Here is a 27,050-nt window from a genome sequence, read left to right as displayed (position 1 = left end):
CTGCTGCTAGGAACAGGCAGGTGATGCAGATTAACAAGGGGATGAATTTTGCTCATTTTGCTCACAAGATGGACAGAATTCCCCCTCTTCAAATTGTACACCGATCATAGGCTTGTGATCTCTGTCCACATCATCTTAACAATTCAGCAATGTTCATATTATTTCCCATGCTGATATCTATTTGGTATGTATTTAAACTTTGTAAACGTGTAGTAAAGCTGATTGAACTGTTCGTCTTGTTTATTTTCCAGACCATGTCAGTAACTACAGCGACGACTTGGATACAGACGATTTGGCCAGTTTGCTGAACAACTGGGATGACACCTCCTCAGACACAGGCCTGAAGTTACCTGGTCGACCGTACACCACTGAGAGGATCAACTCCACGTTAGATATTCCTGTGTCCAGTGAGCCTCCTGAGCCCAAACCTGCAGGACCACGTGTCATGGACATTGAATCGGACTTCACCATCGGTGAGAAGATAAAAACTCGACCAAAATCAACTTTTATCTCCACCTTAATCCTTGGAGACACTTTAAGTCGGCAGCTGACGTGTTGCATGATGACAACAAAAGATAGTCAAAACCACTGCTCAGGCTTTGCATTTTCTGTCTAATGTTTTATGGGGTTTCGTTGGCAGAAACTCTGGAGAGGATGTCCCGATTGAGAGAACAGTCCCACAAACCTCCGAGTCCTCCTCCTGTGACGTCACGACGACGACAAGGTCACAGAAAAGCCAGAGAAAAGAGGGTAACTGTTCGGTTGTAAAGTGCTGCATGAAATAGCAGCTTGTACAACACCATTTCCTCATCATTTCCTCATGCAGCCTCCTCTCCCTGTCTTATCGAAGGGCCGTAAGCCTCAGCGGTCGTCCAAAGCTGCTGAGTCGACTTCAAAGAAAGCTTCACCCAAAAAATCTGTGGCTTCAGAGATCCCGAGACTGAAGAGTCAATACGGAGTTGATGCTTGGAAGAGATGGATCCAGTGGAGGCAAACTCAGCCCAACCTTGAGAAACCACGAGTCGCCTGTAAGTCTGGACATGGATTACATACAGTCACTCAAACTGACAATATGCCGGATATATATCTACTTTGTCATTCCCCTGCTCTCTTTTCTTACATTTCTACGTTTAATAAAGGAAAAAATGCCAAACAAAAACTTGTCTAACCACTGATTTCTTCTGTCTTGGTCCCAGCTCGTCCTCTGGAGTTGAAGGAGGATGTTCTTCGCTGCACCACCGCTGAGCTCAGCTATGGCCTCTGTTGCTTCATCAATGAGGTGAAGCGACCAAACGGAGAGCCCTACTCCGCCGACAGCCTCTTCTACCTCTGCCTCGGCATCCAACAGGCAAGACACATGAACTTAACATGCCAAGGGTGTACACTGAGGAGCACAACTAGCACATAGTGTCAGGGCTGAGTTATGCTCTGTCAGAGTTAGTTCTTAAGACACTGGGTGTGTTTATAGTCGCTACTCACTGCTGACTCATTTTTAACTACAATATAAATGCCTACACCTCTATGGAAAAGTACAACCCTGGCTAGACGTAAATTGAACCAAAAAATGTCTGTGTGTAGTGTGACGTCGTTCTAATGCCCATAAATTAGTAAAAAGAAAAAGTACATTTCTTTATTTGTACTCCGTTTTGCCAAGTACCCACTGGTGTGTGGTTCGCCGTACTAAAAATATTTAACAATTTACATTTTTATTGTCTCTCCAAACTTTTTCCATTACTCTGCACATCATCGCTAGAAAAATATTTAACAGTGCTCAATGTATTCTCCAACAACTTGCTCCTCTGTGTACCATTTTTGGTCAGTGCTTGTTTTATTTTATTTGCCAAGAATGTTTTATTTTTCCCTGTAATTTGTTTCCTTACTTGCCTCCTCTATGCTCTGTGAAAACAGCACCTGTAGTTCAGCCAAACGGCCCCTTTAATTTTGCTTTTTAAATGTTGGTCACGGCTTCTCACTTTTTCACTCTTTTTTTTTTTTTAACAGAACCTGCTGCAAACAGTTTATTTTTGACACATTTTTTCAAAAGAGACATGTAGAATGAAGTTATTTTGCTGAAATATTGTGATTTTAGGCATAGATTTGGTGAATTTTCCTGACGGAACCATTTTTTAAAAATATTTTTTAAAGATAACGTCTTGCAACCCAAGTTCTCGATTTTGGGCTGGAGACGGTTAAAACATCGGAATAGCTCCAAGGAGACATTCCTTCTGCTGCGTTTACTATTAAGGCAACAAATGGAAAGACTAAGTGCTACAGAGAAAACTACAATGCCGGCTCCTGTCTAAACACACTCCCTCTAACTGATGGCTAAAAAGTTGTGGGGGATTCAGAAGTTGTCCGAAAGCTGAGTTTCAGCCTCTGTGCCACACAACTCTCAAGTGTACACCCAGCTTCTAATATTTGATAAATTCTAAATTTGGCAGTGTCTTCTACAATAAAACATTGCCTGGCTTTGAAATACCACTGGAGTACAGCAAGAACAGCAGAGCACTGGCAAACTTACAAAAGGTGAAATGTCTGAAAGCCATTCTCATGACTCATTCTGACTCTTCCACCGTTTTGTTTCTGTAGTATCTGTTTGAGAACGGTCGTGTGGAGAACATATTCATGGATCGCTTCTACAGCAGATTCTCCAACGAGTTCACCAACATGCTGAGAGGTTTCAAACCTTCCATCACAGACAGTGGTGAGTCATCAGTCACTCTTTTAGTTTGTCGGTTTCATGTTTTACACAAACACACTGACTCCCTCCTCGTCTGCAGGTTACATCCACTCCCGTGTGGAGGAGGAGTTTCTGTGGGACTGTAAACAGCTGGGAGCTTATTCCCCCATCGTCCTCCTCAACACTCTGCTCTTCTTCTGCTGCAAATACTTTGGTTTCACTACAGTGGAGCAGCATCGCCAGCTGTCCTTTGCACACGTCATGCGCTGCACCAAAACCAACCCGAACAACACCAAGACGACCTTCCTGCGATTCTACCCGCCCATCTCCCTAAACGAGGCCGAGCCAGGTACCAACATGGCTGAAGATCAGATTTAAAGAGCAAACACTGGCAACGATCAAAACAAAACAAATGAAAGATCGTGGTCTGGACTGATTGTTTATGTTGACTGTCACACAGGTGTTGTAAGTGGACGTCAGGGAAGTCTATAATTATCAATCTGTAATTGATTATTTTGTAACACAAATTAAGCTCTGTTACATACGTCGGTGTAATATATGAACTCTGATCCTGGTTTTTCTCAAACATGTGAGTTTTGGTTGGAGGCTGTTAAGTGTCATAGAAATCTTTGTGATGGTGCCTCGTTGCTGGTTAAACACCCACGATAAACATCTCAGAAACACACCTCAGACACTTAAAACAAAGTGACTCCTCCACAAATAAATATTTCTTTAATCAGTTTGCCTATTTGGTGTGGTAATGTCTGTAATCTCAGGAACGTTCATTAAACAGTTCATTAAAAAGGGATAGATGATCAGACAGAAGCCACACAAGAAGGAGAATCTCTGTGATTTTTCATTTGTTGTTCCACATGTAGTGTCCATGACCTTCTGTGTTTTCAGCAGTTAACTGTAACATTGGTTCATATTGAAAACTATGTTTGTTTCTTCAGATCTGGAGGCGATTCAAGCAAAGCGGCGCAAAGAGGAGGAGAGTAAAGAGGACATCCTGGAGATGATAGAGAACACGGAGAACCCTCTTCGATGTCCGGTCAGACTCTATGAGTTCTACCTCTCCAAGTGGTGAGTGCGGTAGAACCACAGCCACCCTCATGAGCCATCTGCGAACAGGGGTGGGCGATCTGATGCAGTTAGTTCATGGATGAGGTAGGTAGGGAGTTATCTTTATTACACTGATGGCCAATTTATTCCACAAGCAGTAGTACACAAAAATGTAGTAATACATAATCACCACACACTTCAATCCAAACAATAGACAAAAACAAGTTAGTACTGTTAAAAAGGACAATAGTGGCGTTACTCAACATAAACACACTGTCTGTGACCAGATGAAAGCAACTTGTCTGTGGTCAGCCAGGACTGATTGATGTGACAGAGATTTTTCCAAGGTCAGTCCCAGTTCCTCGTCCCACTGCTTAATTAGCCATCTAATCTGCTTTTCATGTCAATCCTATAGATTGCGTCACTAATTGTTCTATATACAAGTACTTTATTTTTAAAGTTTAGCCCCATCCTGTCTCATGTTTCCCACCTGCAGACTGATCAGGTTACTATTGTGATGGTCATTGATATTAATTAGCTTCCTCTCCAGGGAGCTTCTTTTTTTATTTCAGGTCCATTCAGTTTTTGTTTTTTTTTGTTTTTTTAACACCACCGTTCAAAATTTTGGTATCACCCAGATAATTTCATGTTTTCCATGAAAACTCACACTTTTATTCATGTGCTAACATAACTGCACAAGTGTTTTCTAATCATCAATTAGCCTTTCAACACCATTAGCTAACACAATGTAGCATTAGAACACAGGAGTGATGGTTGCTGGAAATGTTCCTCTGTACCTCTATGGAGATATTCCATTAAAAATCAGCTGTTTCCAGCTACAATAGTCATTTACCACATTAACAATGTCTAGACTGTATTTCTGATTGATTTAATGTTATCTTCATTGAAAAAACTGCTTTTCTTTCCAAAATAATATTTGTAAGTGACCCCAAACTTTTGAATGACAGTGCATACAGTCCCAATTCACGTTATATCACAGCACTTAACATAGTATGGTGAAGACCAGAGAAACCAACATTCCAGAGTTCCCTTTGGATTCCCTCTGAGCTAGCAGTCGGCAACATTGAGAAGGAACCAAAAAGCATTTAAAAACGCTTAAACGGGTGAGAAAAACTCAGACAGAACCAGGCTTAGGGAAACCAGCCATCTGCCTCGACTGTTTGGGATGAGTGTGTTGATGAGGAGGGGTTTGGATATCAGGATGGCAGATGGAGAACAAACATTACATCAGACACAGTTTCCTGTGTTTTGTAAGGCTGTACTGTACAAATGCACTAATAATTAGTGCTGCACTTGGGTCTGATTCCTTGTTCACCATGTTTCTGACTGTCTCCCATCCAGCTCGGAGTCCGTGAAGCAGCGCACCAACATGTTCTACCTTCACCCGGAGCGCTGCTGCGTCCCCAACAGTCCGCTGTGGTTCTCCTCCACGCCGCTGGATGACAACACAATGGAAGGCATGTTGATCCGCATCCTCACCGTCAGAGAGCTGCATCTCAAGGCCAAGAAAAACGGGGGGATGAATCAACGGACAACTGACGACCCACCGTTTATACCTGACGAGGAGGAAGACGAGGATTCAGAGTGATGAGAACTGAAGTGACCTTTTACTGGTGTTGCAGCTAGTGGTGTAAATATTTGTAAAATAACTGAAACGTTCATTGAAACATGACCTAATAAGCATAAATGGACTGAAGGATACTTCCTTAAACCACATGTTGATCAGGATTAGACGCACAATACGATTCAGCTCCGCATTCAGATTGTTCACTGCTGCTCAGCGGTCCTCCTGTGCTTTGTGGTTGCTTCTCACTGATAATGCTTCTCGTTTCCTTCCGTGTCTTATTATTTCTAATCATTCAGTGCACATTGGAGTGAGGGAGGTCCAGAGTGAAGAGCTGCGTTGAGTTAAATGTTGATTTCTGTTGTTTTGGTAAACATCCGCCCCAGATGACAAACTGAACACGTCGTTGTGATTTAGGTGTAAATCATTAACCATCATCAAATGGAAATCCTGCAGACTGTTTCCAGACTCAGTACTTTTGCACAGTTGTTTTACCCCGAGGATTGTTTTAACGTCATTATCAGAAATTTAAGGAATCACTAAGTGAATTGAAGCACATATAGGAAAATAATTCTTAAAAATCATTAATACCAAAGTGTAACATGACGGTGGATTTTTCTTTATACCTTCTCATGACTGAATTAATTTCCCAGTGGCCTTTACTTATGATGTAGAAGATGAATTCAGTTCATGCTTAAAAGATCTGGTCACTTGATTGTGAAATTATCATTTAAGCTTAATTTATGTTTTTTTATACTGTCCAGGAATGGAGAAATTTACAAAACTTGCGTCCAATTTATGGGATTAAAAACTGTCATATTGCTGTTTAAAAATGTTATTAACTTTCATACAATTTGAAAAAAGGATCCAAAGTTTTTGGACTTCATTTTTGGAACGATATTTCATTCATAGTGGCCTCTGAAAAATTCCCCTTTAGCTTAACAAGCCAGAACATCATTCAAAACGACAAACATCACAGGCATCCATTTGATGGGATTAAAAATGTATTTGCATACTTCACATATATTACATATACATTTAAGATAATTTTGTTGTTCTGTTGCTGCTTAAGAAGCCTCACGACTTTCATTCAATCTGAAAGAAAACTAAAATTGATATAATTTTTTAGTATTTTCAATTAATTTTGAAGCTGCTGTTTCATCCCCAGCGTTTTCAAAAGCAATAACTTTGCATAATGAAACCAGTATCATCTAAATGGACAAATGTTCAGTACTGTTGTCCAATTGAGATTTGTACTTCAAATATGTGCTTTCAAGAAAACTTTTTTTTTAAATTAGACTTATACCACTGTTAAAGCAAACTCATGACTTTCAAACAATCTGGAAAAATACACTACTTTTCAGATTTTCAGTCTGATTTTGGGGAATGAGATTTCATCCAAAGAACCCTCTGAGAAGTTACCTTTTTTCGTCACAAGCCGCAGTATCATTTAAAAGAACAAATTACCATCACCGTTATGCATTTATTGGGATTAAAAATGTGTTTCTATACACAAAGTTCTGGATTTTGACATAACTGTTACTGCTGTTTAAGAAGACTCATGGCTTTCTTACTATACAAGAAAATAACACTATGTTTTATAATTATCTGTCTGAGTTTTGAGTTCGTTGTGGGATTACTATTTTATCCTTATCTTCAGATATCATTTTGTCAAAATGAACCCCGATATAATTTTAAAAGGACAAATATACAGCTCTGGCATCCAATCTATTGGAAAAAAATGTGTAAAAATGTGTTTGGGTCTGGCTTGAATACATTTCAGAAAACTGGATATTATTGTAGGTTCTGTGGAAAAGAAATACACAACTTTTCCATTTTTCTGTCAGAATTTGGAGTTAATTTTGAGAATATTTCATTGAAAGCATCAACAAATAGTATCATATATAGTTAGTTTTGGGAATGTCATTTCCTTTTCTAGTATCTTCACAAAATAACTTTTTGCAAAACAAACCATATCAATTAAACGGACAAAGTGACATCTCCAGCATCCAATTCTTTGGTCAAAAAAATAAAAATTTCTGGAAATTATTTGAATGTAGCTGATTTTGCTAAGAAGACTCATGACTTCTATGTGGTCTGGAAAAAAGTTTTGAGTCAGTTTTGGAATGCTATTTCATCTTTTGCGTCCTCTGAAATTAATGCTTTGCATAACAACCCCTGGAATCATGTCAAAGAGAATCAACAACCCCTTCGTGTATGTCTTTTTTTTGGTTTTTGTTTTTTTACCCCAGCTCTTGAGAGTATGGCTGCCAAGGTTCTCTGAGTGTTTTCTATTGTAAGTTCCTTTTGAATTAAAAAAAAAAAAATATTCAAAACGTTGTTCTGCTTTAAAGACTCAGCAATTATTTTGGAGGGTCTTCTGTTTACGGGGACATAACACATGAACACGTTTGTCCTCTTGTGTCCCCATAAAGCATATTCACTGTTTGTGTGTCCGCGGCTGCTCCCCGTGGCCAAGACGGTTCTCGGCCGCTGATTGGCTGCTTCAGAAGCCACTCAGTGCCGTTCCCGTCGCTGATTGGTCGGAGTTGCTGCCGTTCGCCCCACATATGGTAGCGTCATCGGTCACGGGGTCTGGACAAACGAAAGGAAAGGAAAATGGCTGCAGTGTGTTAGCTACACTTGCAACCAGACTGTCTTCTACTTGACGATTTTAAGGCAAAGGTAAACGTTTGTCTGCGCGAAACCGATGTGTGTCTTACACTGCATTCAGTTAAGTTAAATGCAATGAGCAAGTTGTAAGTAAACTAAAAAACAGGCTTACTCATTACATGCTAGTTAGTGTTAGCATGCTAGCAATGGCACATGTGCAGCACAAAGTAAACATTTAGTTGAAACTGCAGTTTTGTTTTAACTAAATACTCTTTATTGGTGTATAATGAACAGGCAACTTAGCTAGATACATTTACTAAGTACTACTCATGTACAAATTTGAGGTATTTTTGCTTCACTTGAGTGTTTGTTTCTCAAACATTTTCTACTTGGGCTGTAAGATATTTCACAAGGCTGACGTGGGAATATTTTGTCATTCAGTGATACATATTGTGACTTAAAAATCTGTTCTCTCACCAAATTACTTGAACATCTTTATTTGAAAATAGTTAATCACCCGAGAAGCATTGGGGCGGTTTTGCGGTGAAGACGTCTGCATTGATGAAACAGATAATTTTAAAAAGCAGGTTTAGAACTCTTCTCATATGGTATAACACTAGCAAAGTCGTCAAAAATAGTTTTTTGCTTTGGTTATTCAAGTCTGGCTTTGCACTTTTCACACAGAGCTTTGTAGTTCTTATTTAAATGGTCAAACAAGTTAGTTGTGTTGGCAGTTGGAAGTAGAGTACCTGTACCTTCCTGTAGCCAAAATATTTCCAAATTTCCTCTTGCTGTGCACATGTGGAGCCAACAAACTTTGGCCTTGTGAATAAATGTACAAAATGTAATCAGAGTACATTATGCTCTATCAAATGTCTTCTCTTGTAAATTACTCACTATGCCAGTATTCTTTTTGTATCAAGCACCAAATAAGTTGTGCATGAATGTATTTGAGTTAATTATCCTTCACATCACACTTTCTGTGCTGTAACTATTGCACACATCACAATGTTGATTATGAAATGATATATTGTGCATCCTTAGTCAAAAATTATGTGAGAATAGTGATTGAAAATGTGACATTTTTGTTAGTTTCATTCATCTGTTTTAATGTCGGTGAATGAAAATTATTCTAACAGTTCTGAAAAAATGTTCAATCTAATAACTACTATCTGATGATTCTGTAATAAAAGCGACAGGCCCAACATAAGGTGGTATGAAATGAGGGGCTGAGTTGTGTGTTGCAAGGACTTATAATGGGCTTATGTCGGCACTAAGTGCTTTGTCTGGTACTGCATCACAATTGTTTTTTTTTAATGGGGCAGGCTTTATGCCCAACTACAAAATCATTATGAAAATTAATTAAATTTGTGTTTGTTTGGATCTCAAAGTGAAATACCAGAATATGTATTGTTTTATGTATTTTTTTTAAATGAAAAAACTGTGTTCATTAATTGTCATAATACCCACACCTAATTTAGCATATTTGGTAAATTTTCTAGTTGTCATGGAGAAGCGAGGCGGGAAAATAACTCCTGAGCAGGATGCCCTGCAATACATAGCTGCTTGCAGAGACAAACCCTTCTTGGAAGAAAGGTTTATAGACTCCCTTAAAGGTAGGTGGCACATTTTTTTAAAATATCTGTTTCTATTGATATTGACATCTGATATTACTGATACTGATGTTTACCCTAATATTCTGTGTTGTCTTAACCCTTTATTGATTATCCTCACTGCTGTAACAACTTAATTTCCCTCAGGTAAATAATAAAGTCATCCAAGTCTTATATATGTGATATTACTTGGCAACAAGCTCATTGGACACTATTTTATATTTTGTAGATCTCAATGATACTCAAGTTATGAATGCTTTTTAGATTTATTATGTTTAGATAAATCCAGTGATATTCTCTCACTTCCATCATATGACTCCTTAACTGATTGTATTTGATATAATTATTTTTGTTTTGATCATATTGCATGTTTGGGATCTTCTTTATTTGTTTCAGTTTGTTTTCATTGTTGTCTCATATAGGGCTGGGCGATAAATCGATTTTATCGATTAATTCGGGTTTGTACTTAATGTCGATTTGTTTTTATGAAAATCGATTTTCTCATCAACATCCGCCACCAACGCCTTCCCGCTGGGCTCCCGTAGTTCAGAGTGCGCCCCCCTCCCCCCCCGGCTTGATACACAAACAACATGGCGGCGAGCGGTGCAGAGCTAAAGGCGCGTGTCCACTAGATGCGATTTTCCCGCACGGCAACGCACCACATCTGAAAATCACACGGACGGCGGTCACTAGCGGACCACAACATGGTCACATGACAGCGCTGAGCAACAGCAGGACGCTACGTGGTCACGTGACCGAGCTTTCAGCTGGACAGTCCTGCAGACAAGTCGGATAAACACAGCGGCTCGGCCGCAAACTTTCCCTTTTATTTCAAAAAACACGTCAGCGAAAAGTATTTCTGAAAGCATCTGAGGCAGAAATAATCTGTGCAGCAGCTGAATCTGTCCTCGTTTTAGGTCACCGACGCCTAGTTTAGAAGTTTGAGGACAGTTTCACGATGCGTGGAATCTCCGCGCGCCGCATGCAATTTGCATAAATTAGAAGTCAATGTACTTTATGCAAATGAGCTGCAGCCCTCTCCAGGTAAACACACCGGATCACAGCTGGAAACGCACTGCAACCGGACCAGCTGCCACATGTGGCGCATTTCCAGCTGCAATCCGGTGTGTTTACCCGAAGAAGGCTGCAGCTCAATTGCATAAAGTAGACTGGACTCCGGCATGCAGAGATTAGGTAGGGGGCAAAAAAGAAATCTGATAAATCGTGAATCGGGATTTTTTGTGACAAAATCGCATTTTTTTTTTTTTAGGCCATATCGCCCAGCCCTAGTCTCATATGACTTTTTTTGAAAGGCACTTTGTACCTTGTTTATGAAAAGTCATATAAAAAATAAAAAGTATTAATATTACTACTATTATTGTTATTCAGACTGTTGTTCATTCACATTTATATTCTCATACATACACACTTGTATTTAGTAAGAGGTATATTTCTGTTTTTTAATATTAACAGGAAATATAACAGTGAGATTCAGGAGTTTGATAAGAAGGGCTGAGGGAAACGTGAATGTTTCCATCATACAATAATTTCTTCAGATTAAACATTTAATCCCAAACACTTAAACCCTGCAAAAAAAAAAAAACATTTTTCCATTTTGGTAGAATGCATATGAAGGCGAAAGTTGTTATTTAAGTGCTAATCTGAAAATATTTCTTTATATGATGATCCTGGTTATGCAAATTATAACTGGCTTTAATAATTACCACAGACTAAACAGTGAAAACAAAAGCTGTTTAACAGTTGGTGATGAAATTGTGAGGCTAATCTGATTTTTATATTCTTTTCTTTTCTAGGAAAAGGTGTTTTCTCCCACAAAACCATTGAACCGTCCTCATTTGTTGTTGAATATCGTGGAAAAATCATTTGTCACAAAAACAAAAGGCCTGAGAACAGACGTGGTGATACTGTGAATGGCTTCTTGTATGAGTTTTCATGGAAAGGCACACAGTGGTGGTAAGTTGTCGACTTGTTCTTCAGTTTTATTATAAAGGAGCTGTTAAGGCGACTATAAGACAGCAGCTTGGTGAAATGCAGTTAATTTACAAATGGTTCTCATTTCACTTGCAGTGTTGATGCTTCGAAAGAGGACGGTAGCCTTGGAAGACTTGTGAATGATGATCACACAAGTCCAAACTGTGAAGTGAGGAAGGTTCTTTGTGAGGGGAAGCCACACTTGTGCCTGTTTGCAGTGGAGGAAATATCTCCTGGTGAGGAGATAACCTACAGCTATGGAGACAAGTCTTATCCGTGGCGCTCAACGGTGGGTTTACATTATATAGGGACTCCTGCTTTTGAGCTTTGTATTACAGTTACAACTTTATTCGATCCACACAGCTGAACCATTACAGTAGTTGTCCAATAATGTTTAGTTTTTGTTGAAACAGCGTTGGAGAGGTGTTAATCCATTTCAGAGGATGTAGTCTCTGTGTACAGTGAAACAGATCAGCAGCACCAAAGATCTGATTCTCCAAAAAGACTCTGCAGTAAATCAACACCTCTATAATAAGCATTTTAACAAAAATAATCATGACAACCTTCATGATGAGAGAATACAGTGCCTTTCCTAGGTGTACCTAATAAACTGGCTAACAAATCAATGTGCTATGTTTTAGACTGAACGTATATTTTAGATTTCCAGGGCTTTCACTGAGAGTAAATGCGACTGTGGCTATCTGTTGTGTCAGATTGACTGAAATGGCTGCAACCGTACTGTGTATTAATCACTGTTTAGAACAAACAGCATTCTTGATCTTCAATTTTAGCTTTCATTTAATCAGTCAGTCTTGTATTTTTAAAAAAATGTGTGAATTCAGTATTGTGAGAAACATTTAAGTAACATAAAAGGGACTGTCTGAATATGTGTAGTGACATCTGACTTTATACAAATAGTTAACAATTAAAATTTAATCAAAATTAATAACATTTTGTTCATTTTTCTACAAAAAGAATGTGCATATTTGTATTTTGACTAGACTCCCAAACGTATCCACTGAAGAGAGACACCCAAGACTTAAATAAATATCTTTAGAAACTACAGATATCCAAAAAATTCTTATGAGAGACAAAATGGTCTTTGGAATTTAAAACAGACTTTGTAAAATAGGTAAGAAACCAGAGTAATGCACATTTAAATTGTTTGGTTTCGAAAACAAGACAATGAAATACCTATGTACCGTATTATTAATGAATTGAACTTTTCTGTGTTATTTTGTTGTTGCATATTGATTTGATTTCGTTTTCACATTGCGTACTATGGAATAATATTCAAATATTAATATTGGTATTCATATTTTTTATGTATCTTTAATATTTCCAGCAGTCCTGCGATGGTTCAAGCACTTCAAACACAGACTTTTATCCAACTTCATCAACACCAAAGAATAAAAGAGTACGTAAACGACAAGTTGGCACATAACATTTGATGATTTACAGACTTTCTCCTTTTATTACTTATTATTTTGTGGCCACTCCTGCACATCAGTCAGTAGTATTCTTGCTACAGTTACCACAGTATACTTACAGTATGTTTGTGTTTTCTACAGAATCTTCAGTGTGCTCTCACATACCTCTAAAGCTCTATAAGTCACAGTGTCTCTGTGGTATTGATGTTCAGTATTCCATGCATCAAATTTCTGGTTTGCATTTCCAGGATGAGGACTTGGCTGCTTCCAACTCTGAGGAATCTCACTCTGATGACGATGACGAACTACCCGGACCAAGTCGTGGAAGGGACAGTTTTGGCAACATCAGCACTCGGCTACATTCCAGGGACAGTTCACTGTTTACCAAGTTGGATTCTTTTCAAGAAAAGAGAAATACCAGACGGCAACTGAAGGACATTTCATCCATCCAGAAGGAGGAAGATTCTGCTTTGAGCTCCAACGAACGCGAGTCGGATGGAGACTACGAACCTAGTGACACTGAACTAAAGAGCAGCTGCAAATCTGCAATAAAAGCCAAAGAAAAGCACATCACTGCTAAAAATTATTGCTATGTATGCGGTAACGGTGTCAGAAAAATCTCTCGACATTTTAAGAAGCATGCTGATGAAGAGCCAGAAATTGCTGCAGCCCTCGCTTTACGCAAAAACTCAATCGAACGTAGAAGACAGCTTGACAGGCTACGAAACAGAGGAAACTACAGACATAATCAAGAGGTGTTAAGGAGTAACACCGGAGTGCTAAAACTGAAAAGACGGCCAAAAGATGATGTAATAAATGCTTCAAAATTTGTGCACTGCCTGTTTTGTAAAGGCATGCTTAAACGTTCTGAAATATCGAGGCACCTACCCAACTGTGCTAAGAGATCATCAGACAATGCTTGTAGCAAGACGGTCGACTTCAGTGATGTTGCTCTTACAGAGTCTGAGCTTTTAAAAAATCTTCCATCTGGTGTGTGGAGGATACTTCGCGCTATGAAACAAGACGAGGTGGCATTTGTAGTTCAAAATGATCCCCTTCTAATACGGATGGCACAGAGTTTGGTAGATGAGTATGGAAACGACCCAAGTAAGCATGATCACATCAGACAGAAGCTGAGAGAAATGGGAAGATTCTTGCTGGCGCTGCATGATAAGGGAATCTTTGGCTTTGAATATGCTATCAAGCCACATAACTTCTACAAAGTTGTTGACACTGTCAAAAACCTTGCCGGTTTCAGTGCAGAGGAGTGGAGATACAAAAACCCAAATCTGGCTTTGAAATTGGGAAATTCACTCAAAACATTAGGCGACATTCTCATCAGTGGGGCCGCCAGTGATAAGAAGGTGGTGAAAGACGCAAACGCATTCATTAAACTGTGTGAAAACCAGTGGACCGAACTTGTCTCTCAAACCGCCGTCGCTTCGTTGACTGGACGAAAAGTAAACAGCCCGTCTACCATACCATTCACGCGTGACGTCCAGACTTTCTACAGGTATCTACAAAAAGCATCGGCCTCTGCCACCGAGAGCATGACAGCAAATGAAAGCCCTCAGGTGTACAGTGCTCTGTGCAGGGTGACACTTGCACAGACATCCGTCATAAACAAATGTGCACCTGAAGTTTCAGCGATGACTCTGAAGTCATTCCAGGAGAGAGGTGACACTACCCGGGTGCTGTCCAAGCACTTCATCAAAATAAATATTATGAGCCAGACTGGTGAGAACGTCGCTGTTTTGTTGACATCTCAACTTGTCAACGCCTTAACGCTGCTCCTGAGCAAGAGACATGCATGTAATGTGCATGAAGACAATCCTTTCTTGTTTGCAAAGCCCGACTGCTCTTCATCGAGCCACTACCACGGAGGAAGCTGCATCAAGGCCATTGTAAGTCTGTGCAGTGCTAAGAATCCGGAGCATCTCAGGTCGGTGCATCTTTACAAGCATACCGCGAGAATCTTCCAGATTCTCAACCTGGAGAACGACGAGCTTGATCATCCTTGGTAAGCTGCTGGACCATGACATCCGGGCCGAGAGGGACTACTACCGTCTGCCAGAGGCAGCTGTTGAACTCGCAAAAATTGCAAAACTGATTCTTGCAATGGAAAAGGGTTCTTTGGAAAACTTCAAAGGAAACTCTCTGGAGGAAATTGAGATTGAAGGTTTGTGTCCAGTGTGATACACAAATCAACCTGCCAAGATTCGTTAGGTAAAAACAAATGAAATGTTTTTAAATGAACTGAGTGCATGGTTTGATTTGCTTTTTATTCAAGATGAATTGGAGCCAGATGTGGAGCAGGGCAACACCGAAAGCATGGATGCTGAAGAGGACAACGAAGAGTTGGATCTTCTACTTCCACAGAGCGGTATGTAACGAAAACGCTTTCTGTACCCATTCATCTGTAGTATTCATGACTTTTTTGAGAATATTTTTCTTTACAGTGATGGCCACTGATACTGAAGTTTACTTTGCATATTGCCACATTTTCTCTTCCTAGGAAAAGACTCATTTCTGCTACAGTTTTTCTCACTAATAGGATTTTCTTTTTGAAATCACTGTTTTTAACCCATTTTGCTGATTGGGGTTTCATTTAATCAGCATATTGGATACTTTTCTTTATAAAATGGTCAGAAATGAAAAAAAATGTATGTGTTTATATATATATATATATATATATATATATATATATATATATATATATATATATATATATATATATATATATATATATATATATATATATATATATCGGTTCTATGCATCATTACTCCGCCAAGGAACGGTGAAGTTCTATGACAATTGGCGTACTTTTGCCCGTCTGTTTGTCTGTCTGTTCGCAACATTACTCAAAAACAGACGGATTTGGATGAAATTTTCAGGGAAGGTGAGAAATGACACAAAGTTCAAGTGATTAGATTTTGGCAGTGATGCAGCTTATTGTCTGGATCCACGGATTTGTTAAAGATATCTGTATCATTGTGAGATAGCGGCACGACATCACTGTAACTATGTCAACAAATGAACACTACGTCAATCACATGATTGCAATCGTACTACAAATCGACCGCTGCGGAGTTATTGGGTCCCAGCTGTCGGAAATGATACAAGGAACAATTGATTACATTGTGGGGGTGTTTCTGAGTCCCATCAATTCCCGCCGCCAGCTACATATTTAGGTCACATGATTTGGTATCCGTACATAACGTACAAATACATAACACACACCTGTGCTCAGCGCAAGGTCATTTTGTTTGTGAGTACATCCATACTAAATGGTCACATTCTAAGGTGCTGTGATTTCTGCCCCAAATTTTTTGAAAGAGTTCATCCGTTTGAAATGATTCAATGACTGAGCAGCCTTGGCGGAGTTCTGTGCTGAGTGCTTTTCTTGTTGGTTCTGTTTTAGTCATGATGATGCTCTGCACATATTCCATGAAACTGGCCCGTAAAAACTGTCAGAATGACATCTCTGTCATGGCCACAGAGAAGTTTATCTGTTAAAAATTGCATTTCCTTGTTTTGAACACCAAGGCGTGTATAAATAAAGTAATAAAGTCTAAGTAGTGTGTACACGGCAAAGATCTGCACTGTAAACATGAAAATTTGACGAATCTCTTTTTTTGTATTCTTTTTCTGATGCCATTTTACACAGAAATGGGTCAAAGAGTCATTTTAATAAAATTTAAACTTCTAATATACAGGAAATGACAACTTTATCATCACTGAGTAACTTTATTCTCTACAGTTTACTGTGGTATGTAGATATGAACTTACCCATATTAAAAATAAATAAATAAATCGAAGATTCACAGCATTGTGCTGCATTTAGACACTCAAAACCTCTGAAATGAAAGTTTGCCATCTTGTTTGGCCACAAACCTAAAGTGTACATGCACTGCAGTTGTAGCCGTAAAAAGATAAATTATGTGGCACATCTGCTCCACAAAGATTTAATGAAAAGTATTTGTGCTGTGTTGGATGTTTATTGTGAAGGCAACATGGCAGCCAATGATGAAAACATGTATTGTCTTATAAATCGGCTTTATAATCACAGGTAGTGTCAGAACTACATCAGTCTTGTTGGAGCTTTAATATTTAATATTTTGGGACTTTGCAGATGATGTAGAACAACGAAGCAGACAAGCTGACTCCTGAGCAGGACGCCCTGAAGCACATAAAGGCTGGCAAAGACAAATCCTTCCTAGAGGGAATCTTTATCGACTCCTTTAAAGGTTGGTGATGTGTCTCTCAAAGTTGCCTCATTTCATATCCAAATTCCTGTGGCTACTTTGTTGGTGAAGTTAGCTTCTGTTAACCCTCTGATTAGGTACATCGACGTTAAATTGAAAGACTCACTGATTCAGAAACATGCAAATAACGTTAGCTGGCTAAAATGACAAATCGAAAGAGATATCCGATCTTAGAAATGATTTGATGCAACATATTTGGCTTTTTCCAGAGCTTTTAGATCTAATAGTCTTCAGCAATGGATGAAGACCGTGAATATACTTTGTTTTGAGCTTCCACTGTGGATGAACAGAGCTCCGATTTGGACTTTGAGTTAATAGATAATAACTAACTCTTTTCGTCCAGTGCAGGAGAAGAAATGGTTGGTTGGTTTTTAATGAATGAATTTTAAACAATCAACATACTTGAAGTTGAATGTTGAATTTAGAGACTACACGCATCAGGCATTAAAAAAATATGCACTTACACATTGGTTGGATTGTTTTTGTAACAATTAAAAATGGGATAATCATGTAATAACTGTTCTTTTTTCCTTGTATTTATGTTGTGTTAGGGAGAGGTGTGTTCACCCACGAATCCATAGAACCTTCGACCTTCGTTGTAGAGTTTCGGGGGAACATCATCTCTCAAGAAGAAACCCAAAAAAAGAAACGTGGGGACTCTCTGAACGACTATTTGTTTGACTTTTTTTGGAAGGGAACAAACTGGCGGTAAGTTTATCAGTTTGGTCACTATAGGAGGCTTTAAATTGTAAAAACAAAAAGCCAGTTCAAATTTAGTTTTTGATCTCCTCTGTGCATGTTTAGCAAAATACAAGAAAGGTAAAAAGTCAGTGTGATAAAATGCAGCCGTTCTCACAGTGGTTTTAGAGTTTTGTTTGTTTGCAGCATCGACGCTTCAGCAGATGATAAAAGCCTTGGCAGACTGGTGAACGACGACCACATAAGTCCCAACTGCAAAGTGAGGAAAATCATTTACAAGGAAAAGCCACATTTGTGCCTGTTCGCCCTGAAGAAAATATCCGCAGGCGAGGAGATAACCTTCAACTATGGGCGGTCCTCTTACTCGTGGCGCTCAACGGTAGGTGTTTTATGTAACGTGTTGGGATTTTGTTCTTATTTCTGACAGAAAATATATTTTTTTTCTGTCATGTACAGCTGTTGACATCTTTTGCAGAAATCTTTCAGATATTTTACTCCTCTGTCCCCTTCAGTTTATGACAACATCTTAGAAAATACCCAGTATAATGACGTCCAACAGAACATGTCAATAAAAATATAATTAAAATGTCTTAACAGTCTCAACAATTACTGAACAACTGGCACAGAGTTTATGCTGTACTAGGTTGCTGCCTTTGTAAATTCAATGTTTGTTTTTTTCCATTGCAGGCCAGATTGAAAGAACTTGTAATACTCATGTCGTGTTGTTACGTCTTTGTGAACTTTCCATCTTCTTGATGTTTACAGGAAACCACTGAAGACCAGAACACATCACGAACAGACTTGGACCCTTTATTTCCTCTGATGGGCGAAAAAGTAAGTGAGGATTCCAGTTTTTAAGCACCAGGAAGTTTAAGTTGGACACGTTAGACAGAGCTGAACACTTCATGGTGATGTTGAGGCTACTTTAATAATTAAATGTTTTTTTTGTCTTCACTGTTTCGTTAGACGGATGGCAAGATGATCCAAAATGCTAATTTTCAATCTTTGAGATCAGATCAGGACATTCCTAATTAATACAACATAGTTATAATTGTCTTTTTCATACTGTTGAAGTAAATTCTACATTTAGCAAACCAAAGAGAGTAGAGTTGACCAGGCCAGAATCAAAACTCCAGTGTCTTTTAGACTTACACTACTGTTCAAAAGTTTGGGATCACTTAGAAGTGTCTTTATTTTTGAATAAAAAGCACATTTTTCAATGAAGATAGCATTAAATGAATGATAAATACATTCTAAACATTGTTCAGGTGGTAAATGACTATTCTAGCTGGAAACAGCTGATTTTTAATGGAATATCTCCATAGGGGTACAAAGGAACATTTCCAGCAACCATCACTCCTGCGTTCTAATGCTACATTGTGTTAGCTAATGGTGTTGAAAGGCTAATTGATGATCAGAAAATCCTTGTGCAATTATGTTAGCACATGAATAAAAGTGTGAGTTTTCATGGAAAACATGAAATTATCTGGGTGACTCCAAGCTTTTGAACAGTAGTATACATGTGTTCAACTTTGCTCAATTGTGAATTTTTTTGAGGGGTGTTTCTACTTTTAGGCCTTGTCAACTAGTCTAAAGTTAAATTTTAGCGTAATTGAAAAGTAAAATTAATTGATAGGAACATCCCTAACTGTACATTTGTTTTCAGAAATTAAAAATGTAACGTGAGGGACACACAGGGAAAGTTCTTCAACAGCATTCAAATTAAATCAAGTTTTTGTCTATAACATTAAAAAAGTCTGAGTTGATCAACGTGCTGTAAAAGTTATCAAACAAGGAGGAACACTACTTCTTGTAAAGTCAATTTGTAAAACAGAGTGAAGTAGTCTAGAATACTACACAAGGTCAAAAAAGGATGGCAGCTTGAAAGATCACCTTGTAAAATAAACAGAATATAAAGTAAATAAAAAAGACTATTAAAAGCAACCAAAAAAGGAAATAGCACAAAGAGAACCCTCCTACTGTAAGCCAATGGAAAGACATTGTTGAGGAGATATTTGACATGGAGAGACTCACACATATATTCAGAATTCAGCAATCAGAATTTGCAGAAAAATTGACCAAATGGACTAAATATAAGACTCAACAATCACTAAAACAGTTGACTGGGCACAGTAAACATGCATTATGAAGCTCTAAGTAATTGTAATCTCAATTGTTGGAACCTCACTGGCAAATTCATTGTGTGTATGTTTGTTCTATGACAACAAATTGAAAAACAATCAAATTTAAGCTAAAAAAAAAACCAACCAAAAGCCTTTGAAAACACATACGTCTTGAGAATTTTCTTGAAAATATCAGTAGAGGAGGATTATTGGATCAAATGGGGAGGGTTGTTCCACTACAGAGGCTGGATCTGCTCTTACTAACCAGCCATGATCATGGAAAAGTTTATAGCTCTGAGGATCTAAAAGGCAGAGAAATTCAAAAATGTACCCAACATTTTTATGGTATTGCTTGATTGTTCCAATTGTATAAAATTCCTTGTTCATAATTCCAGGCTGAGGACTCGGCAGAAGCATCAAGTTGTGCAGAAAACTCCTCTGATGACGACTACGTCTGCGAGGATGAGCCGAGTAGCGACGAAAGTTATATCAGCGACAACAACGAGCCGATTCGGGATTTATGGAAAAGTCAAGAAGACTGTGCTGTGCAGCAGGAGGACAGCACTGATGACTCTGAAGCCGATGAAAAAGACCCATCAATCACCAACAAGAACTACTGCTACATTTGCAAGAAACCTCAGACTAAAATTTCTCGTCACCTTTACACTCACAGAAAAGACGAGCCTGAAATCGCGAAAGTATACGCATTACCTCGAAAAAGCACGGAGCGTATTAAAATGCTAGAAAAGCTAAGAAACAAAGGAAATTTCGAACACAACCAAGAGGTGTTGAAGAGTCGCACTGGAGAGCTGAAAGTGAGAAAAAACATGGCCACAGTAAAAAAAGTGGCAACTTGTATATACTGTAAACACATGTACGGCTACAAGCAGATCTGGCGACACATGCAGAATTGTCCTTCAAGGAAATTCTCAAAGCCTCCAATAGGTGGTAGAACTCAAATTTTGTCTTTGGTTGCTGCAACAGGGTTAATTGAGCACCACAAGATCTCATCAGGTGTGAGGAAGATGTTGAAGAAGCTGAAGAAAGATGAGGTCGGCTCTCTTGTCTGGAGCGATCCTTATCTACTCCAGATGGCTCAGTGTTTGTACTACCTGAGGGAGGAGAAACGAACTTATCAGTATGTGAATCAGAAGCTGAGGCAGATGGGAAGACTCCTGCTAATATTGAGGAAGAAGTCAATAGACAGCTTTGAAGTTGCCACCAAGCCCCAAAACTTCAGCAAAGTTGTCGAAGCCGTTGGGGAGCTGGCCGGTTTCAAGGAAAGCTCAAAGCCCCAGGACAGGCCGAATCTGGTGAATAGCCTCGGAATCTCACTCAGGAGAATTGCAGACATTAAATACGCCAGAGCTCTGATAAACGACGCTGATAAGGAGATGATACAAGAAGCAGAGACGTTCATGAATCTGTGTGCTAAAGAATGGCCGTCCGGACTCAAAGCAGCTCTGCCAAAACTCACCCAGCCGTCCACGCTAGCGTTCATACAGGATGTGCAGCTCTTCTACCAATGTCTGGACAAAACGGCAGCTTCTGGGGTCGAAAGTCTGATGATGTATGCGTGTTCACAAGTCTATACTGCTGTGCTCAGAGTGACGGCTGCATACGTGGCGATCTTTAACAAAAATCTGGCAGACGTTTCACGGGTGACCCTCCAGTCATTCAAGGAACGACCCGAGACTGAACCCCAGCAAAATACTCTTGTCAACCAGTCGCAGTTTGAGCAAATTCTGTCCAAGAACATGGTGAAGATCAATGTTGCCAGCAGCACCGGCAAAAAGTTTGGTCTTACTTTGACGTCTGACCTACTCTCGGCTCTAACGCTGCTCGTGAGTAAGAGGGAGGCCTGTGGTGTGCCTGAAGACAATCCCTTTTTATTTGGGAGATCTGATGATGGACGCAAAAACTTCTACCAGGCGAAACAGTGCATTTGCATTTTTACAGCTCGGTGTGGTGCCAAGAACAAAGAGAGCCTCCGGTCGATGTATTTCTGTAAGCACACTGTGAGAATTTTCCAGATTCTCAGCCTCACGAATGATGACCTCGTTGAGCTTGCCAAACTGTTGGACCGGAATATTCAGACCGACAGGGACTATTACCAGATGCCAGAGGCAGCCGCAGACGTTGCCAGAATCTTAGAGCTAATATTTGCAATGGAGAACGGAACTCTTGGACAATTTGAAGGAAAATCTCTTGAGGAAATTGAGTTTCCAGGTATGTGCCCAGGTAAAGGTTGAAGTGAAAGTTATGTTGACATCAAATGAAGGTTTTGGAAGCAGACTGGTCTAACCCACTTTCTATAGCTTTTCAGAAAAATGGGTTCAAAGTTTTGTGTTTTCAAGAATGGTCTAACATTTAAATGCCACTCTAATACTATATTTGAGTTGTGGGTTAGACCACTTTGACCATTAAAATCTAGACCATGAAATATTACAGAGATTATTTAAAACTCAGTTTGATTTTTAGGTGGGTTAGACCACTCTCCTTCTAACCCTCTCAAATGTACAAGTCTCCACGACGACTGCTTGGTCAACATTAGGTATGTTTCAATCAAGTTTTCTGCCTCCATTTTGATCAGACTCTTTTACTTTTTAGTATACACTACCGTTCAAAAGTTTGGGGTCATTTAGAAATGTCCTTACTTTTTAAAGAAAAGCTTTTTTCAATGAAGATAGCATTAAATGAATCCAGCGTAGGCATTGTTAATGTGGTAAATGACTATTTTAGCTGGAAACGGCTGATTTTTAATGGAATATCTCCATAGGGGTACAGAGGAACATTTCCAGCAACCATCACTCCTGTGTTCTAATGCTACATTGTGTTAGCTAATGGTGTTGAAAGGCTAATTGATGATTAGAAAACCCTTGTGCAGTTATGTTAGCACATGAACAAAAGTGTGAGTTTTCATGGAAATCAGGAAATTGTCTGGGTGACCCCAAACTTTTGAACGGTAGAGTGTGTTAATACTGATTAACAATCTGATTAGATTTTTCCTTTATAAAATGCATTTCAAGTACATTTAAGTTATTATAATCAGTCCACTGTATGTGCTTGACAGCTGAATAGCTCAACAATGCATTAATAAAAAATAAATAAATAAAAAAAACTGCATTTCAGGATCCAAGCAGTTTTAAACTTTGTTATAAAGCTGCTGTAGGACATTGTGTAAAATGTAGTGTAATAAGATACTATACAGCAGAAAGATATGATACTTTACTGAAATAAAACAAGGAAGCTTTGTTTGTTACAAAACGACTAGAATGGAGAAGGAGAAACTACTGCCGGCAATGACAATGTGATAATAACACAAAGGGTAATTATAACAAGAAAAGCACTCAGAGAGCGCACTACTCTGCCAAGGCTGATCAGTTGTTGTATGATTCCCAACGGATTAAATTTGTGGTCCTCATCAAAGGAATTGTAGTAGGATCACAATCATGTAATCGTCAGCAGGCAGCTGACGTAGTGTTCACTTGTTGTCATGGTTACAGTGATGCTGTGCCGCTATCTCACAATGATACAGAAATCTTTAACAAATCCGTGAATCCAGACTATAAGCCGCATCACTGCCGAAATCTAATCACTTGGTCCTTGTGTCATTTCTGACCTTCCCTGAAAATCTCATCCAAATCCACTGGTCTGTTTTTGAGTAATGAGACAGACAGACAGACAGATGGACAAGCAGACGGACCGACGGACGGTGATCATCACATAACTATAATAAATATTACACATGAAGTTAAACTGTCACACATTATGAGAAGCATAAGAAGCAGCATTCTAGATCAAATAAATCCTTAATTACACTTAATGCTAATTTGACTTTTAACGCAGCTTCTTATTACTCCGTCAAGGAGGCGGAGCCTTGGTGGAATTATGTGACGATCAGCGTTGGTTTGTCTGTCTGTCAGCAACATTACTCAAAAATGGATTAAAGGATTTGGATGAAATGTTCAGAGAAGGTCAGAAATGACACAAGGACCAAGTGATTAGATTTTAGCAGTGATGCGGCTGATAGGATCCATGGATTTTTTCCAAAATTTCAGCCGTCAAAAATGATCTAACGGAGTAGCCTTGGCGGAGTACTGCGCTCTCTGAGTGCTTTTCTAGTTTATCTTGTTATTAATACCTACGACTGGAAACACCTTTTAATCTGTATGTTGCTCTTTTACTGTTATGCACTAAAACACCAAGTCAGCTTCCTTGTATGTGAAAACCTGCTTGGCGATAAAACCTTTCTGATTCTGATGATGAAAATAAAATACTTCATATTGAGTTCTTTATTTAGAGCTGAGCAATAATTCAGTGATAAATTTTGCTTATTTTAATTAAACTTTTAAATTATATTAAAAAAATGTTAATTATCAACCTTTTTGTCTAAAATAAATTCATGGTTTTGTGATTGTGAGGGATCATCATGTAAATGTCTTCATATAGACTAACAATATAATGGCAATATTCAATTTTTATCTTTTTTACTCTCCTTTAAAGATCAGTTGCAGCCGTTTGTGGATCCAGACAGTCCTGGAAACAGCGACGCCAAAGAGAAAAACGAGGAATCAGAAACTTCTACGGGTATGTGATAAACAAAAACTCACCTGCTGGCCTTTTGATCTGTGTCTGTAGTAGTTTTTAGTGAACAAGACAAATGTAGACACTCGATTTACAAACCTGTCCTTTTCTCCTCCAGGTCGGTCCTCTTCAAAAGGCTTCTTTTCTCAAGCCAGGAGAAAAAGTGGAGCTCCGTCCTCGAATAAAAGTGGCCGAGGCAGGAAAAAGAAGCAGGAGACTGAAAAAGAGCAGAACAAGGAGAAAACTGACGAGACAGATGATCGTCCGGCCGACATGATGGAGAAACCTGCCGTCGACACACCCGAGGAGACGACGACTTGCAGCAAAGCAGAAGAAACAAACATTTACTTCAGCGACGATGATGAGGACATGAACGTGGACTTCAACATCGACATAGACATCGATGATGACGATGAGGTCAGAAATGAGGAATATGACGGCCATGATGACTCATATGGTCCGTCAGCAAAACCTGTGATAACAGACAGAGAAGATTCAACAGCGGAGGACGAGGAAGAGACTCGCCTGAACGAGAACCGCAGTGATGGAGAGTTTGAGGAGATGATGGACGACGTGGAGGACGAATATTCAGACAGAGAAGATGAACAGCAAAGTTACTTGATGGATGTGGACAGCAGCGGTTCAACTTTAAATACAGGTAAAATACATTTAGTGGAGCTAAAGAAAGCTACAGTCAGCCGGATTGATCCTCTGTGGACCATGAATTAGTTGCCAAGTGTTAAATAAATCAACAGTTTTTTGATGCTTTATTAATCTTCTGAGCCCCAGACAGTTGGTAGGTGTTTTTCTATTTGCCCTTGACACATTTTTACTTACAAATTTGCAATATAAAATCCTGCACCTCGATGGAAACAGAACAACCATGAAGAAGGAGAGAGAAAATGTCTGTTACAGTAATAATAATAATGATGATGATAATAACAATAATAATAATAATAATAATAATAATAATAATAATAATAATAATAATAATAATAATTATTATTATTATTATTATTATTATTATTATTATTATTATTATTATTATTATTATTATTATTATTATTATTATTATTATTATCATTATTTTGTTCATATAGCACTCAACAGCATTCACAAAGTGCTTTGACAAAACATGCAACACAGACAATTAAGTAAGATATAGGAGACAAGTCAGAGCAGTCAACTACAATAAATAGTACAAATTCTAATAAATAATTAGCTAGATTAGCATTCATATCAAACAAGGGAACTTGGCAGTTTGAAAATTAAAGAATCAGATTGAGGGTTAAAATTAAAAATCAAAAAAATTAGAGAATTAAAGAATTAAAGAGATGACTTCACACCAAAGAACCAGACAGCTAAAAGTAAGATCATCTACAATAAACAGGACATAGTACATAATAAATCACTAAAGCTAAATAAGGATAAAAGGAAACTTCACATGCAAGCAAGTTTATCAAAGTGGGTTTTCAGAAGTGATTTAAAAGACTGACTGCAGGTCGTTCCAAAGCCGAGGTCCTGATGGAGAAAGCTTGGTCACCCTGAGTTTTAGGCCGTGACTTTGGAAGAAGGATCCACCTGAAGATCTACGGCTGCCAGCAGGCTCATACGGGGTCAACAGATCACAAATGTAACTTGGAGCAAGACCCTAGCGAGCTTTGAAAGTGATCAGCTAAATCTTAAAATCAATTCTAAAACAAACAGGGCGCCAGCGGAGGGAAGCAAGATATGTGATGTCATCTGTTAAAACTGGTAAGAAGCCGAGCTGCTGGACAAGTTGGAGGCGACAGAGGAGCTTTACAGGAATGCCAGAAAGGAGGGCATCACAATAATCAAGATGGGAGAAGATGAGTGTATGGACATGTTATAATGCCATATATCCAACAAAAGAAAAGACAAAAGTTGAATTTCTTTGATTTTTTTATCTTATAAAAAGTGAGTATCCACAGTTGCTACCAATACTGAAAGAAAGATACTTACTATAGATATTTTACTACTTTGATTTTTAATTTGTTTCTGTGCTAGTCTCGTCTCTGCTCTGTTTAAACACAACCTAAAAAGTCACTGAATTTTTGTCACCTGGCTGTTTGTTACAGGAGAGTCACCAATGGCTTTGTGGTTGCGCAGAAAAACAAAGTTTTTTTAGGGCTGGGACTTTAACGCGTTAATTGCAATCAATTAATTACAGGGGAAAATAAAGTGTTAAAATGGCGCATTTAATCGCACTAGTTCCCTATTTTCTGGCACACCAGCAACTTTGTTGAACACTCCAGCCCAGTAGGTGGCGCTAATGAGCCTAAAGTCTGTTTTCCAGCCGTGATGAAGAAGCGCAGGAGTGAGTAAGAAAGTTTGGTTAGCAGTGAATGAAGGTGAACTTGTTGGGAGGAAAGTTTTG

General features: G+C 38.8%; 3 protein-coding genes across 4 annotated transcripts in view; 2 read left to right on the top strand and 1 right to left on the bottom strand.

Annotated features, from left to right (window-relative positions):
* Positions 1–7,667, top strand: part of zmym4.1 (zinc finger MYM-type containing 4, tandem duplicate 1) — a 30,505-nt gene extending 22,838 nt beyond the window's left edge. For both annotated transcript variants that reach the window (XM_023264121.3, XM_023264122.3), the window contains exons 20-27: positions 252–473; positions 641–750; positions 851–1,028; positions 1,197–1,348; positions 2,590–2,704; positions 2,781–3,029; positions 3,634–3,763; positions 5,105–7,667. In XM_023264121.3, coding sequence (XP_023119889.2) covers positions 252–473; positions 641–750; positions 851–1,028; positions 1,197–1,348; positions 2,590–2,704; positions 2,781–3,029; positions 3,634–3,763; positions 5,105–5,351 — 1,403 coding nt within the window. In that variant the 3' untranslated portion in view covers positions 5,352–7,667. The remainder of the gene's footprint in view (positions 1–251; positions 474–640; positions 751–850; positions 1,029–1,196; positions 1,349–2,589; positions 2,705–2,780; positions 3,030–3,633; positions 3,764–5,104) is intronic.
* The window catches only part of si:ch1073-513e17.1 (sialin), a 193,501-nt gene that overhangs the window by 140,763 nt on the left and 25,688 nt on the right, over positions 1–27,050 (bottom strand). The gene's annotated exons all lie outside the window — the stretch shown is intronic.
* LOC111564494 (zinc finger MYM-type protein 4-like) overlaps positions 14,997–27,050 on the top strand; it is a 73,103-nt gene continuing 61,049 nt past the window's right edge. The window contains exons 1-9 of the mRNA XM_023264111.3: positions 14,997–15,154; positions 15,266–15,358; positions 17,111–17,225; positions 17,795–17,951; positions 18,129–18,321; positions 18,708–18,776; positions 20,461–22,294; positions 24,572–24,655; positions 24,771–25,310. Of these exons, the coding sequence (XP_023119879.2) occupies positions 18,765–18,776; positions 20,461–22,294; positions 24,572–24,655; positions 24,771–25,310 (2,470 nt within the window). The 5' untranslated portion in view covers positions 14,997–15,154; positions 15,266–15,358; positions 17,111–17,225; ... (1 more) ...; positions 18,129–18,321; positions 18,708–18,764. The remainder of the gene's footprint in view (positions 15,155–15,265; positions 15,359–17,110; positions 17,226–17,794; positions 17,952–18,128; positions 18,322–18,707; positions 18,777–20,460; positions 22,295–24,571; positions 24,656–24,770; positions 25,311–27,050) is intronic.

Source organism: Amphiprion ocellaris, chromosome 15, assembly GCF_022539595.1.
Source record: "Amphiprion ocellaris isolate individual 3 ecotype Okinawa chromosome 15, ASM2253959v1, whole genome shotgun sequence".
Lineage (NCBI taxonomy): Eukaryota > Metazoa > Chordata > Actinopteri > Pomacentridae > Amphiprion > Amphiprion ocellaris.
Note: the sequence above shows the minus strand (reverse complement) of the source record. Positions and strands in the feature narration are given on the sequence as shown.